Source organism: Macaca thibetana, chromosome 1, assembly GCF_024542745.1.
Source record: "Macaca thibetana thibetana isolate TM-01 chromosome 1, ASM2454274v1, whole genome shotgun sequence".
NCBI lineage: Eukaryota > Metazoa > Chordata > Mammalia > Primates > Cercopithecidae > Macaca > Macaca thibetana.
Window position 1 is genome coordinate 19,914,097 of NC_065578.1, and position 15,636 is coordinate 19,929,732.

The 15,636-nt window shown below is 38.0% G+C and overlaps 1 protein-coding gene across 21 annotated transcripts in view; it reads right to left on the minus strand.

The window, feature by feature from the left end:
* The window catches only part of EIF4G3 (eukaryotic translation initiation factor 4 gamma 3), a 374,608-nt gene that overhangs the window by 151,792 nt on the left and 207,180 nt on the right, over positions 1-15,636 (minus strand). For all 21 annotated transcript variants that reach the window (XM_050789764.1, XM_050789766.1, XM_050789763.1 and 18 more), the window contains 2 exons: positions 11,698-11,795; positions 8,156-8,278 (listed from right to left, as the gene is read on the minus strand). In XM_050789764.1, coding sequence (XP_050645721.1) covers positions 8,156-8,278; positions 11,698-11,795 — 221 coding nt within the window. The remainder of the gene's footprint in view (positions 1-8,155; positions 8,279-11,697; positions 11,796-15,636) is intronic.

Here is a 15,636-nt window from a genome sequence, read left to right on the forward strand (position 1 = left end):
TCCCTTCTCTACTAAAAATATAAAAATTAGCTGGGCATGGTGGCGCATGCCTGTATCCCCCCTACTCAGGAGGCTGAGGCAGGAGAACACTTGAACCAGGGAGACAGAGGTTGCAGTGAGCCAAGATCGCACAACTGCACTCCAGCCTGGTGACAGGGCAAGTACTCCATCTCAAAAAAATAATAATTTTTATTACTGCATAACAGATGTACACAGCTTTAGTGTACACGTAAAAATTTAATGTACTTATATAATTTGAAGATAAATATTTGTCTTTTCTTTATGGTAGGAGCATTTGAATTCTTCTCTTCTAGCTATTTCAAACTGTACAACGGATTATTATAAACTATAGTCACCCTACTGATCTACCAAACATTAGGTCTTATTTCCTCTATCAAACCATATATTGTATACAAATTCATTTTAAACTATGAAACATCATAACAAAGCAAGGATCTCTGTTCATCATGATGAACAGAATAGGACACTTTTCAAATGTCCCATTTAAAAACTTTTGAGAGAACCCACCCCAGTTTAGATACCTATTTAAAGTCTACAAGGCTTTACATATTATTGAAAAGCACCATTTTTAAGTCAAGGGAGGTTACTAATGATAAGTTATTTCATTAAAGATAAAGAACAATATAATTTAGTAACCACTATTTTTATCGTAGTCACCACTAAAACAAAACCACACCCGTATGCTTTAAGGTACAGAATGCCATTAATTTATCAGTGCCTATGACTGAGATGACAAAATGAAATTTTGAAAGATTGGGTTTGTTTACAATATACTAGGTATCACCTTCAAATTTTTCATGCAGGAATGTAACTACTTACTGCACATATCAACTTATAACATGAATATCATAACCAAAGCTATAGACCCAATTCTAGGAAACTATTACTGCTAAACCATGGAATGAACTACAGTTGGCCCTTGAACAATTCAGGAGCTAGAGGAACTGACCCCACACAGTTAAAAATCTGTGTATAACTTTTGACTCCCCAAAAACTTAACTAGTAACAGCCTACTGTTGACTGAAAGCCTTACCGATAAAACATATTTTTTCTCAGTATGTATGTATGTTTTATTATATACTATATTCTTACAATAATGTAAGCTAGAAGAAAATGTGTTTAAGAAAACCATTAGGAAGATAAAATACATTTACAACACTATACTGTATTCATCAATACCATAAGTTTACATCATCTGTTTATAAAATAAATCATCTGTCTAAAATGGTCAACCACAGCAGCAGACTTCGATCTATGGTAGATACCAAGCAATTCAACTTTTTCTTGTAAAGTTAGCACTTTTCTCTGCTTCTTGGAAGTACTGCCAGCATCACTGGTGGCACTCTGTATAGGTCCCATGGTGTTATTCAAGGTTTATGGCAATGCACTAAACACGATGAAAAAATATGCAAGAACAAAGAGAGATCACTTTTTACTATGAGGCACAATTTACAAGAGAGTGAGCTGCTCATCTGGAGATGATTAGTGTCACAGGGTATTTTAAGCAGATACTCTCAACACTTGAGCTCACTAAAATAGCAACAGGAGGTGGCTATAAAATTACATTAGTACAGTATGTACTACAGTTAATTTTATGAAGTTAGGATGTAATATTGCCTCTTTTATTTATTCATTTATTTTTTGAGAGACATGGTCTTGCTATGTTGCCCAGGCTGGTCTCATACTCCTGGGCTGAAGCAACCCTCCCACCTCGACTTCCCAAAGTGCTGGGATTACAGGCGTGCACCACCATGTCCAGATTGCGTATTTATGTCTGTTGACACTTCTCTCAATTGCGAATGGCATCATATATGGTCTGTATTTGTGTACCTAAGTTTTGATAAACTTTAACTTTTATAATAGATTTGCATATATTTTATGGCACTAAATGAAAACATAGACTACATATATTTTATGCATCCATGACATATCTAAATTTTTCTTTTTTTGATAATTTTAGGCAGTATGTCATCTGGGAGTTTTCAAGTTATCACAATGTCCAAAACATTTTCCAATATATTTACTGAAAAAAAATTATCATATGAATGAACCCATTTTGTTCAAGGGTCAATTGTAATTAATAAATGGTCATGGAATTTAAGGTTTGCAGGTATCAACTTCATAAGCAGCTCAACAAAAGACTGAATAACCTGCTGACTTTACTAATTTTCCCAAATGGTAGGAGAAATTGTATCTTGCCTAAGATATGCTATCAATCCATAATTTCCTACCCCAAAGCCCCATAGCATAGGACTCTCTCCCATGTTACAACTGTGTTTCATTACAAGAATAATTCTAGAAGCGGGGGGGAAAAGAGTATATCAAGAAGAAAGGTACATAATTCATTTTTTAAAATTAAGTGATCTTCGGCCGGGCATGGTGGCTCATGCCTGTAATCTCAGAGCTTTGGGAGGCTGAGGCGAGCAGATCACTTGAGATCAGGCATTCGAGACCAGTCTGGGTCAACATGATGAAACCCTGTCTCTACTAAAAATACAAAAATGAGCCAGCATGGTGGCACGTGCCTGTAATTCCAGCTACTTAAGAGGCCGAGGTTGCAGTGAGTCGAGATTGTGCCACTGCACTTGCACTCTAACCCAGGTGACAAAGTGAGTGAGACTCCATCTTAAATAAAAAAAAAAAAAGTGATTTTTGATCCACCACTCATCCCCTTCGGAAGTAGACAATTTTGACATGGCATCATGTATTTATTTTTACCCTACAGGGTTTCCACGAAGACTATCAGGCATAATAGCTAGCTTATTTCTAAATACAGGGATATTCCTTATGCATTATTGTCATCATGAAGAGCTGAGATATTTGATACTGAGCGAGTAACAAAATTCTTCCTTCTTTCCCACTTTAATAGGTAAGAACTAAAAGGGAACTCTCAGATTATTTCGTACAATTCCTCATTTTACAGATGAAAAAATAGGGGTTTTAAGAACTTAACGTTCTGACCCAAGGTTATAAATCTAAGTAACAGAGTGAAAACCAGCAGCAAGTGTTCTAGTGCTCCATGATACCAGTCATGCACCTCCATCTATGCACTGTGATTCTCTGTACGGGAACATGTATATACACGTATGCATATTTCCTAAATATGTGAGAATATCTCTACTAGTTAGCCCACAGAAAATTTTAAGACTTATGAAGAACAGTTTGAAATTCTGTCTACTTCTTATTAGGGTAAAAACAGCAGCAGCAAAAATTTGTTTCTCTTCTCCATTCTCCTCACAGAAACCCAATGCAGTTTCCCTCAATTAGCTCATAGCTTGTGTCACAAATGAAATATAATTGCTCCCTCAGCATCCACTTTTAGGTCTGGCATATGTTTTTGAAACCCAGTTGTACCCTTTCTCCTTTGGCCTAGTTCAAATGTTTCCTTCCTGTGTAGTTGCTTGTGAAAGAGGCCGTTTGTTCCTCATCTCACTGATCCAGAACACAACACATCTCATAGCTGCTGACCATGATACAACCTAATGGTTAACACCAGACTCACGTAAATAAGTTCACCCTTGGAGAGTGTTTTCTTCAAACTAGCAAATGCATAACTCCAGTGAGGAAGCCTAACGGAGGACATGGACCTTAAGAAAGGGACAGTCAGTCCCACAAGTCTTCCTTCTCTCTCTCTCCACCTGAGTTCCCTGATGTCTTCAGAGCTCCCCTATCAGTCTCCCATCACCACTGTAAACCTCTCTGGGATTAGGAAGTAGTAAATTTTTTTCTGTTTCATGCATTTTGGTTTCACTTCCTCATTATGTCTTATCTGACAAACACACCCAAATGTAACTTTTACCTGGTCAGGGCTCTCTTAGAGAGTGGCCATCCTGGTTTATGGCCATTCTTGACAGAGAGACCTCAAGACCAAATTAGATAAAAATCACAATGGCTTGACTGCTTGCCAAAATCAAACTCATTATCTCCCTCTTTAAACTTCCCCATGTATACTCAATATTACGTTTCACCACAAAAGAGGTATTTTTAAACATGAAGAGGCATCCCTGACTCTCTCTCTCCTTTACATCTAGAGAAAACTTACATCCCCATTTACATGTGCCGTACTGATTATGCCTGCTGTGCTGGCATTAACAATAGCATTGCCACTCATTTCCACAACTGCCCCAATTTAGATGGTAAATTATATGGTCATCCTTTTTAGAGTCCTTATCTAGTTAATAATTAATTGCTAAACATCTCTCCAACTGGTTTCCTCTCCTTCAACTAATTTCTCACCTGAAATATAATAATAGCCTCCCTTCATCTAATTTCCCATTTTTGCACATGCTGTTCCTCTGTCTAAATACCCCTTTCCCTTTCATTTTGTGAATACCCATGAAAGTTAGATCAAATGGCGTCTCTGCGGTAAAGCCTTCCCACATTCTTCCAGTCATTCTCTGTGCCTCCTGAAATAATTGCAATACTAATAACAGATATTTGCTGAATACTCATTGTGCACCACACAGTGAACTTAAACAATTTTTAAATATTTTGTCTCATTTAATACTCTCTGTTTGATAGGTTTTACTTTTTAAATGTAGAAGGTAATGCCCTGGGATAAAGTAATTGGGCTAAAGTTACAAAGCTAAGCAGTGGAACCGAGACTTGAAACCCAGTATGTCTGATTCCAAGTCAAAGTTTTAAACCTCCTCCCTGTTCTATTTTACATGTACCACCACCATTAATGGGTTTCTGATATCTGTGCTACAATTCTGCCCCACTTGGTCACCTCTGCACCAGTCAGGTCTTAGTAACGGGTCTTCTGTTTCCCTTTACAGAGTCTGGGACTTCCCTCGGTGATAGGGAAAGGCTTGGCTATCCACAGCATAAGTGATTATATCTAACTCAAAGCAGGTACTCTAAGTCCAGTACTACAGTATTTACTGTTTAATCCTAAATTCTTACGCAGATGGCTGTCTCATCTGTAGTCTTCTAACCAGACATGATTCTGTATTTATCTAGATTGATGTCAAAATTGAAAACTAGTAAAACTGAAGTTAAATCTAGTGAGTTTTCTTTGACTGGCAGAGTGCTACTTTGTTAATGAAATTAGTTGCCAATATTTATAACTTGCAGCTTTTTTACACATAACTAAAGATTTGTAGCTTCTTCTGAAACACTGGGTCAACAGTTTTTTTTTTTTTTTTGAGACAGAGTCTCTCTCTGTTGTCCAGGCTGGAGTGCAGTGGCACTATCTCGGCTCACTGCAACCTCTGCCTCCCAGGTTCAAGCGATTCTCCTGCCTCAGCCTCCTGAGTAGCTGGGATTACAGGTGCCTGCCATCACGCCTGGCTAGCTTTTTTGTATTTTTAGAAGAGATAGGGTTTCACCATGTTGGCTAGCATGGTTTCAAACTTCTGACCTCAAGTGATCTGCCTACCTCGGCCTCCCAAAGTGCTAGGATTACAGGCGTGAGCCGCTGCATCCAGCCCTCTGTGTACCACTTTCTATGACGTTCCAGAAAATGAGGTCAAATGTCAGTTGCCATCATCATGATTGTGCTGCTGTTTTTAAGAGGAAAATGAAATATCTCTAGTACACATGTCTCTGCTAAAAAGCTATTCGTTCATTCTATGAATTTCATGCATTTGGATTTAAATACAAGTCACCTAATAAACTTATGCGTTATAACTGATGTTACACTTCTCAAAAAGAACTACCAACATTACAACTATTGACTGATGGCCTTCATCTGCTCAAAGTGTAGATTCAATGTTCTTTATGATTACAGAGAAATATACACTCATATTCAGAACCACAGTCTCTGGGGAAAGACAAAGAGCAAAAAGATTTCTGTAGCTAAACACAGAGGGATACCAGAAGAGGGTGGGAACCAAGCTTGGAAGGTTAAAGGAAACCAATCACATCCCAGAGGGCATTTAAGTGCAAAAAGACACATATATGTCCAGATTGAGAATTTAAACAGAAATCAACAAAGGATTGTCTATCCTTTATCTGGCTTGACAGTAGTAACATTTTAATGTTTGAAAATACAGACTAAAATTTGACTGCACTGATCAACTAATCCCAAAGTTTTGCTATAGTGTATTCCCACCTAACAGAACACATATATAGATTACTTCAATTTGGAAATTTTGCTTATCCCATGCTTACTTCCAGGGAAGAGACTAAATATAAGACCTTCTTAATCATTCCAAAATTGGAATGTTCCTAGGGGAATAATGAGGAATGATGAAGAATTATTAACATGAACTTACAACTCACATGTCCAGATGCACATATATACTCATCTGGATAATGAAAGACTGAGATAAATGTCAGCTAGATACCATCATTTCCAAGAGAAAACACATCGTTACAACAAAGTACTAAATTTAAGGCTTTCTCAAATTCACAGATTTCCAAGGGGCTCTAAACTCAGCTGTTTGTGACTTTGGTATTTAAGAACATTTTTATGAACTTTTTATTTTTGTCTGTACTACTAAAATTAAGTCAGTAGTCTATCATTCTGAAATGCTTTATATACGATCATCTGTATCACTTGTTTGTAAACTGGGCTCCAAGGAACCCCTTTACCATCCAAGCATAAAACAGGAGAGAGAGAGCAGCCCCCTACTCCTTAATAGCTTTCTTTTTATCTGTTTCTAGACATGAGGATTTCACTTTAGACCATTTTTTTAAAGGGACAGGATCTTCCTACGTTGCCCAAGCTGGAATCAAGGAATCCTCCTGCTAAGCCTCCCAAATAGCTGGGACTATCGGCATGCACCACTGTACCTGCAATTGGCTTCACTTTAGACAATTTTTAAGATGTGAAAACCATGTGTCTCTAAATCATTTATCAAAATTTAAAGTGACATAGGAATGAAATACAATTTTTTTTTTTTAAAAGACGAAGTCTCTCTCTATTGCCCAGGCTGGGGAGTACAGTGGCACAATCTTGGCTCACCACGGCCTCCGCCTCCTGGGTTCAAGCAATTCTCCTGCCTCAGTTTCCTGAGTAGCTGAGATTATAGGCACATGCCACCATGCCCAGCTAATTTTTGTAATTTTTAGTACAGATAGGGTTTCACCATGTTGGCCAGGCTGGTCTTGAACTCCAGACCTCGGATGATCTGACCCACCTCAGCCCCCCAAAGTGGTGGGATTACAGGATTACAGGTGTGAGACACACGCGCTGCCCAGCCTTGAAATACAAATCTTGTCAGATTTGCAGAATTCTAATCTCTATTATAGTTTACTAAACTCCAGTTCCTTCTACAATATCTTGATTTCTAAAAACAAGAAAGTAAAATCTTAGGAGATTATGATAACCACATTCTTCACCAGGAAGAAAAAGGTGCCTAACTGACAATTTATTAATAAGTTCCACATTCACAGATTCAACCAACTGTGGATAAAAAGGAAAAAAACATTTTTAAATAAAAACATAATAGAAATTTAAAAATAATATAGTATGACAACCACTTATACTGTATTAGATATTATAAGTAATTTAGAGATTATTTGAGTATATGGGAGGATGTGCACTGTTTATATGCAAATACTATGCCATTTTACATAATGAACTTGAACAACCATGAATTTTGGTACTGGGGAGGGGGCTTCTTTGAACAAATCCCCTGAGGATAACAAGAGATGACTGTAATTAAAGAAGACACTCTCCACTCAAGAAGCTCATTTATGTAGTTCTAAAATGTAAGAAGTATACCTGTTATACATCCTAATATGCTCTCAATAACACAGGCAATCATCTCAAGCAACACTGTTTGGTAAAATGTTAAATTCTCAACCTTAATGTTTGCATTAACAAAGTGTGCAGCACTTAAATCCTAAGGTTCCATGTGAAATGTGAAATACTCATTTAATGATGAGATTTTCACAAGAATACAGCTCCTTTTGGTATCATGCAATAGTTCATTAAGAAGAGTGGTAGCACCTCACCTGTGCTCTGATTGTGAAAACAATACATAAATATATTAACAATAAAAATTTAAAAATATTATCATTTGCAAAGAGAAAAAACATGTCTGTTTAAATACCATTTAGATATTCGAGGCTGCGAGACAACTGATGGAAATGAAAAGTACAGAAAGTGGCTATAGAAGAAAGAAGAATTCAGTAGAGGTTAGTGAACAAATAGTGCCATCCATTACAACTCACTATGTCTTACCTGAGGAGGAGTAGGTGTGGACGTGGGTCTTCCTATGGGTGGAGTAGGATTTCTGCTGCCACCTCCAGACATAATCTCCTCTGTTATGTCTTTACCTCCCTGGTTTGGATCCCGAATTCTTATCTATAAGGTTAAATAAAATGGCATATGTACAGATGAGTGTCTTAGTAGCAAATTTACAGGCATATGAGTGAGTTAAAGGTGCAAACTGGGAAACCTGTCAAATATCAAAGGTGATAATCACCACTTTCGACTTTATTTCAATCACAGATCCATCATATAAATGTAGGCCATTAGCTCTGACATGAACTAATTAGAATAACAGCTAAAATGAAACCTAATTGGCTGGATTTCTAGGTCAAAAAGGCAAACTATTAATATTTATACTTGTTTTGTAAGAACCTGTTGGACTGATTTTATTTACCATATAAGTTTCATAAAATACTTTTAATATATGAAAGTTACTACATAGATAAAAGTTCTTTTTTTTTTTTTTTGAGACAGTCTCGCTCTGTCACCCAGGCTGGAGTGCAGTGGCGCGAAGTCAGCTCACTGCAATCTCCGCCACCCAGGTTCAAGCGATTTTTGTGCCTCAGCCTCCCATGCTAGGATTACAGGCGTGAACCACAGCACCTGGCCTAGAATAAAGTTTTAAATGCTGTAAATGATTCTCTGAAGTTCTTTACCAAAATAAAAAATATAAATACCCTACGAGTGAGGAATAATTTATCCTGAAAACAACCTTAAATACTATGTAATAATGCTGACTGCAATCATGCCTTTTCCAGCAAAGACTGGAAAAACGTTGATCGAGAACAGAATAGCTCAAAAATTATCTTACGTCAGCCAGGCGCAGTGGTTCACACCTGTAATCCCAGCACTTGAGGAGGCTGAGGCGGGCGGATCACAAGGTCAGGGGATCGAGACCATCCTGGCTACCACGGTGAAACCCCGTCTCTACTAAAAATACAAAAAATTAGCCAGGCATGGTGACACATGCCTGTAGTCTCAGCTACTCAGGAGGCTGAGGCGAGAGAATCACTTGAACCCGAGAGGCGGAGGTTGCAGTAAGCCAAGATCGCGCCACTGCACTCCAGCCTGGGCAATAGGGCAAGACTCTGTTTCAAAAAAATAAAAATTATCTTAGGTCCTTAGAATTAAACACTTAACAGTCAGTAAAAAGAATGAGGCAGATCTGGCCGGGCTCACGCCTGTAATCCCACCACTTTGGGAGGCCGAGGTGGGTGGATGACCTGAGGTCAAGAGTTTGAGACCAGCCTGGCCAACATGGTGAAACTCCGTCTCTACTAAAAATACAAAAATTAGCCAGGTGCAGTGGTAGGCACCTATAATCCCAGCTACTCAGGAGGCTGAGGCAGGAGAATAGCTTGAACACGGGAGGCGGAGGTTGCAGTGAGCTGAGATGGCACCACTGCACTCCAGTCTGGAGGACAAGAGCAAGACTTTGTCTCAAAAAAAAAAAAAAAAAAAGAATGAGGCAGATCTACATGAACTGAACTGACACAGAATAATCATTAAGATGTGCTGGTAGGTGAAAAAATGCAATAAGCACAGAAGTGTGTATGGTCTTATTTTAATTTTTTTAAACGCTACCCTATGCTTACAGATATCAGTGGAGTTGGTGCTGTAAAGGAGATAAGTGTCTGCGTCTAGGCATTGTATTCTGGGAGAATGCTGAGATATAAAGGACCACTGTTGTTCATTACCACCATACCTTAATCAAGGCAGTCCACACTTCTTGAGAATTTTAAGGAATTCACTAATGAAACTACCTGGATCTGGAAGCTTTTAGGGGAGTCCTTCAATTAAGACTTCTAATGCCAGCTATTGTTCGGGTATGGAAAATTATTTCTAATACACTTTTAAGTATAGCTTTAATTCATTTATTCTACTTTCTTCTTTAGAAACATCTGTAACTACTGTCTTCCAGTTTCATTATTTCTTCTATTCATTTTTCTGCATTCTGAGAGTGTTCTTCAAGTCCAACTTCTATCATGCTGATTCAACATTACCAAAGCATATAGTTTCCCGACTGTAGTGTCATGATACATTGTCATGTGCTGTTCATTATGATATATGCACAAGTAATTTGTTTCTAATAATAAAAACAAGTTTTAAACCAAAGTCTTGAACCTCATTATTATTTTCTTGTTTGTTTACTTGAGATACAGTTTCACACTGTCGCCCAGGCTGGAGTGCAGGGGCCTGATCTCACTGCAACCTCTCCCTCCCAGTTTCAAGTGATTCTCGTGCCTCAGCCTCCTGAGTAGCTGGAATTACAGGCGCGAGCCTCCACACCCGGCTAATTTTTGTATTTTTAGTAAAGATGGGTTTTCTCCATGTTGGCCAGGCTGCTCTCGAACTCGTTTCCTCAAGTGATCTACCCATCTTGGCCTCCAAAGTGCTAGGGTTACAGGTGTGAGCCACTGTCCTGGCCTGAACCTCATTAATTTTTATTAAGTTAGAGTAATTCAAGAGTATTGCTATAAGTCACCCCACCTATCTGTGAATGTGAGAGTCTCTCTTGAATATAAAGATCACCCATTTTGTGTGTTCTGTTGGGTAAGAAATTGCAAGCCACTCTTCTACAATTTTTCTGCCATTTGACTTTTATATTACTACACTCCAATTCTCTTGGGCCTGCCTCATTAGACACAGACAAAGCCCCTATAAATTATAAAAACCAATTAGAATATATTTTCTAAACTCTGTTTTTTGTTTCTTAAAAGATATCTATTTCACAGGAAAGACTTTTCTTGCTATCCTTAATATCTCAGTTCTTTTTCTCTTGTGCTGTTTTTTTCTTCTGTCAATTCATACTTGAATGGAGAACTGATTAAGACTGGTGTTGGCCAGGCACGGTGGCTCACGCCTATAATCCCAGCACTTTGGGGGCCCACGGTGGGCAGACTGCCTGAACTTAGGAGTTTGAGATCACCCTGGGCAACATGGCAAAACTCCACCTCTACTAAAATACAAAAAATTAGCCAGGCCTGGTGGCTTGTGCCTGTAGTCCCAACTACTCGGGAGGCTGAGGCATGAGAATCGCTTGAGCCTCGGAAGCAGAGGGTGCAGTTGAGCTGAGATCCCACCACTGCACTCCAGCTTGGGCTAGAGTGAGACTGAGTCTCAAAAAAAAAAAAAAAAAAAAAAAAAAAAGACTGGTATTAAAGAAGAGTCTAGATGTGAGAACTGAGCTTAAATTCCTCACACTGAGTAAAACCTTAGCCCACTAAACCCTCCCAGTTCTAAAGGTGGAGCACATGTTGTCATGTGGCATACCTAGCTCAGTGAATAATTAAAGATGATATTATGCCACTGGTATAAACAACTTCTAATTACATGCCATACAAATCCTCCAGGTCAAGTGGTGTGAATATAAGGGAAGAATAAACAAATAAAAATAAATTTAAAAAGGCACAGTAATTTGTGAATTGAAATGAATAATGACTAAGTAAACTTATCTGATAAGTAAATAGATTTTAGATTTAAAATAAGAAAAAGTAATAAACATCTCTTACAGTTTTTTTCTCTCTCTTGGCTGGAGGCGGCTGTTGCTGCGTAGGCACTATAATAGGTGCGGACTGATACACTGGCTGACTTGGGTAAAAAGGCGTTCCTAAGAAGTTAGAAAAAGATTAAATAGGCATTCAGGTAGTTTGTCAAACACTACAGAACTATCAATGACACTGTGTCTCTGTACAATCCCTTTAAAAGGGTAAAAACAAAAACACTCAGCATTCTTCATCATCTTTTTCCATTAGCTCTCCTCCAGTTACTGAAGTGGTCAAGAAATTATTTCCAAAATATATAATGTCTTCAAACATTCACAAACATCCAATATGAAAACCACTAAACACCCGGTTCCTACAGATTCACACCACAGTTATCTTTCTAAAACATGGATCATGCTATAGTGTTGCTTTTAAAAAATATTACTCTGAGGCTTACCAAATGCAACCATGACTCTCACACAAGGGTGTATGTGTATGTCTGTTTATGGGTTTTGACAGGGACAGAAGGGAATATATCTGATTATCTTGGAAAGTAGGGGTGATCTAATTCTTCTCCTTACTCATGGGGAACTACTGCCATATGGAGGTACATAAAGGATTAGCAAATTTCCTAATGCTGGGGTGGAAAAAAGGCTGAGAACGTATGGCCTAAAGATGAAGTCCAGATACTTAGAATCCAGGTTCCAAACTACATTTTCTATCATTCTCGAATCCACATCTTTGTTCTAGCTATAACGTACTCCTAACTCCTATCCTTTGAGTACACCAAACTCTTCGACTTTGACTATACTGCCCATCTGCCTGAAATTATCTTCTTCCCCCACTCTTTGTATTCCCAATGAGCTGTTTTTAACTTTCAAAACTTAAGACTATTATAATTATTATCAAGCCAAAGTGTTTGGAGTAGAGGTGTGGAGAAGGAGTCAAATACTGGACAGTTTGAAGGTAGAGCCTATAGATACGCTGATGAATTGGATACTGGTGTGAGAGAAAGAAGACTCAAGGAAAACTCTTTCAGTTTTATGCCTGAGCAAGTGAAAGAACAGAGGTACTACTTACTAAGATGAGGAAAACTGAAGTAATAGAATTTGGGGCAGAAAAATCAAGAGTTCAATTTTAGACAGGGCAAGTTTCGGGTGCTTATCAGATCTTCAAATACAGATCAAGTGGTTAGAAAGTGACACAAATCTGGAGTCAGAGGATAGGTATGAGTTACAGTTAACCATTTTGGAATTGACAGAATATAAACAACATTTAAACATGACTAGGTAACTCAGGAAATGAATACAGATAGAAAAGAAGCCCAATGGTTAAATCCTAAGGCATTCCACGTCTGTTAGAGGTCACAGAAATTGGGAAAACTCCAGCCAAAGAGATGAAAACCAAGGTAGTGGCTGAAATCCAGAAAACTATTCAAGAATGAGGGCTGTGCGGCCGGGCGCGGTGGCTCAAGCCTGTAATCCCAGCACTTTGGGAGGCCGAGACGGGCGGATCACGAGGTCAGGAGATCGAGACCATCCTGGCTAACACGGTGAAACCCCGTCTCTACTAAAAAATACAAAAAACTAGCCGGGCGAGGTGGCGGGCGCCTGTAGTCCCAGCTACTTGGGAGGCTGAGGCAGGAGAATGGCGTAAACCCGGGAGGCGGAGCTTGCAGTGAGCTGAGATCCGGCCACTGCACTCCAGCCCAGGTAACACAGCAAGACTCCATCTCAAAAAAAAAAAAAAAAAGAATGAGGGCTGTGCTTAACCACATCAAATGGTGCTGAAGAAGTCAAGTAAGATTTTTCAAAGTACAAATCACCAGTGACCTTGACAAAAGTTGTTTGGGCAGAGAAGTGAAGAGTGTGAAGCCTGATTTGAGTGGGTTCAATAGTGAAAGAGAAGACAGAAAATGAACACCATGAGTATAAATATTTTCCTTAAAAATTTTTGCTGTAAAAGAAAAGCAGAAAAATAGAGCTATAGCTGGACAAAAATATGGAATCAAAAAAAACTTTCCTTAATGTTTCAATGAAACAGTGTGCCTATATACAGACGACACTAATACAGCAGAGGAAGTGGGGAAAATTGTCAATGTGGGAAAAAAAGAATTGCTAGAGTAATAGCCTTAAATGGGTCTAGGACGGGATCCAGCAAACGCATACAAGATTGGCTTTCCACAGGAAGATGGATAATTGATTCACTGTAACAAGAAGGAAAAAAATACGTACGAGGGTAGTTAACACAGGTAAAATCCTTGGTACTAAGCAAACAGTCAAATAAGGTTGGCCCACTTTCATTATCACCATTAACATCCCCACTACCACCATAACACTTTTCAAGTGTAAAGTTGTTGGAAGCACCATGATTTGCGGTATCAGAATTCTGTAGGTATCAATCAGGTTTGCTGAATCGGATTTGGAAAAGATCTAAGCAGAGGGCATGACTATGGTTTCAGTAAGTTCGATGTAAAAAGACCAAAAAAAAAAAAAAAAACTCAGTCATCCTCTAACAATGAGTAAACTATTCTCAAAGCACAGCTTAAATTAGCAATTATGTGCTACTTTATTATGTCATTGACTCAGAAATTAAATCAGAAAACAAACCCCAAAAATTGGTTTTAAATGCTGCCAGGCAAGCAACACAATCTGCTCACTTCACCATATTTTTTGAGGTAAGTGAGATAAGATCCAAAAAGTGATCTCTTAAAAAACAAACAAACAAAAAAAAACCTAGATTCTTCTCATGAAACATTTTTGAGCCAACATGATTGCGGAAGAGCCTGCTATATCACATTAATCTAATAAATATGGCAGAACAACATAATCTCAATATAGTGGGATTAAATGCAATGAGCAAAGCATTAAGTCTTCTTAACTGTGAACTCTAGCAGAGTAGAAAATCTGCCCTACCAAATAATAGTATATTATTATAAATATATAATATTTATAATAAGCTAGTCAGAAACATTTAAAAACATTTTTATTCTACTAGGAATGTGAGTCATTTTTGCATATCATTTATTAATTAGGTAAGTTAATTAACATCTCTGGACCTCAGATTTCTTATGCATCGAATGAAGTACATTTGCCTATATCAAGGATCTGTCAACTACAGTCTAAGAGCCAAATCAAGCCCACCATTATTTATTTTTTTAAATAAAGTTTTATTGGAAGATACCCACGTACAGTAGTTTATCAACTGTCTATGGCTGATTTTACATCACAGTGGCACAGCTGAACAGCTGCAACAGAGACCACACAGCCTGCAAAACCTGAATTATTACTGTCTAGCCCTTTACTGAAAAAAAAGTTTACTGATCCCAGTTCTAAATCAGTTTCCCAAACCTCAGTATATATAAAAAGTGTCAATGACATATTGCAAAATTAATACAGTAACAATCATGAAATACAAACACACAGAGGTTTAACAACTTAAAATTTGTATAAAGGACTGCTCCTATTTGATTATTTCAGTCCTACACTTTTGTTGTTAAAATGTGAAATGATACTGGCAGTAAATGGCAGTTTTCTTTAAAGGTCTTCTTGGCAAAATTATAAATTTAATAGTCATGTGTGTCTTCTACTTTATTTTACTCTACTTTTAATTCATTTTACTTGTCTATGATGTGAAACCAATGGGGCAGTCAATATTTAGATTTCTTCTCATTGTTTGAACCTAAGCACAATATGTAACAGACTTACTATAAGAAAATGAATGGCAGGAAGAGTATCTTAATACCTGTATTCCACAAAGTAATTAGCACACTGCCTGTCTTCTAAGAAAAGTTGAAAACCTTGAATTTTCCACAGAAACAATAATAAACATGGCCAGGCACAGTGGCTCATGCCTGTAATCCTAGCACTTTGGGAAGCCAAGGCAGGCGAAATGCCTGAGCTCAGGAGTTCGAGACCAGCCTTGGTACATGGTGAAACACCATCTCTACTAAAGTACAAAAAATTA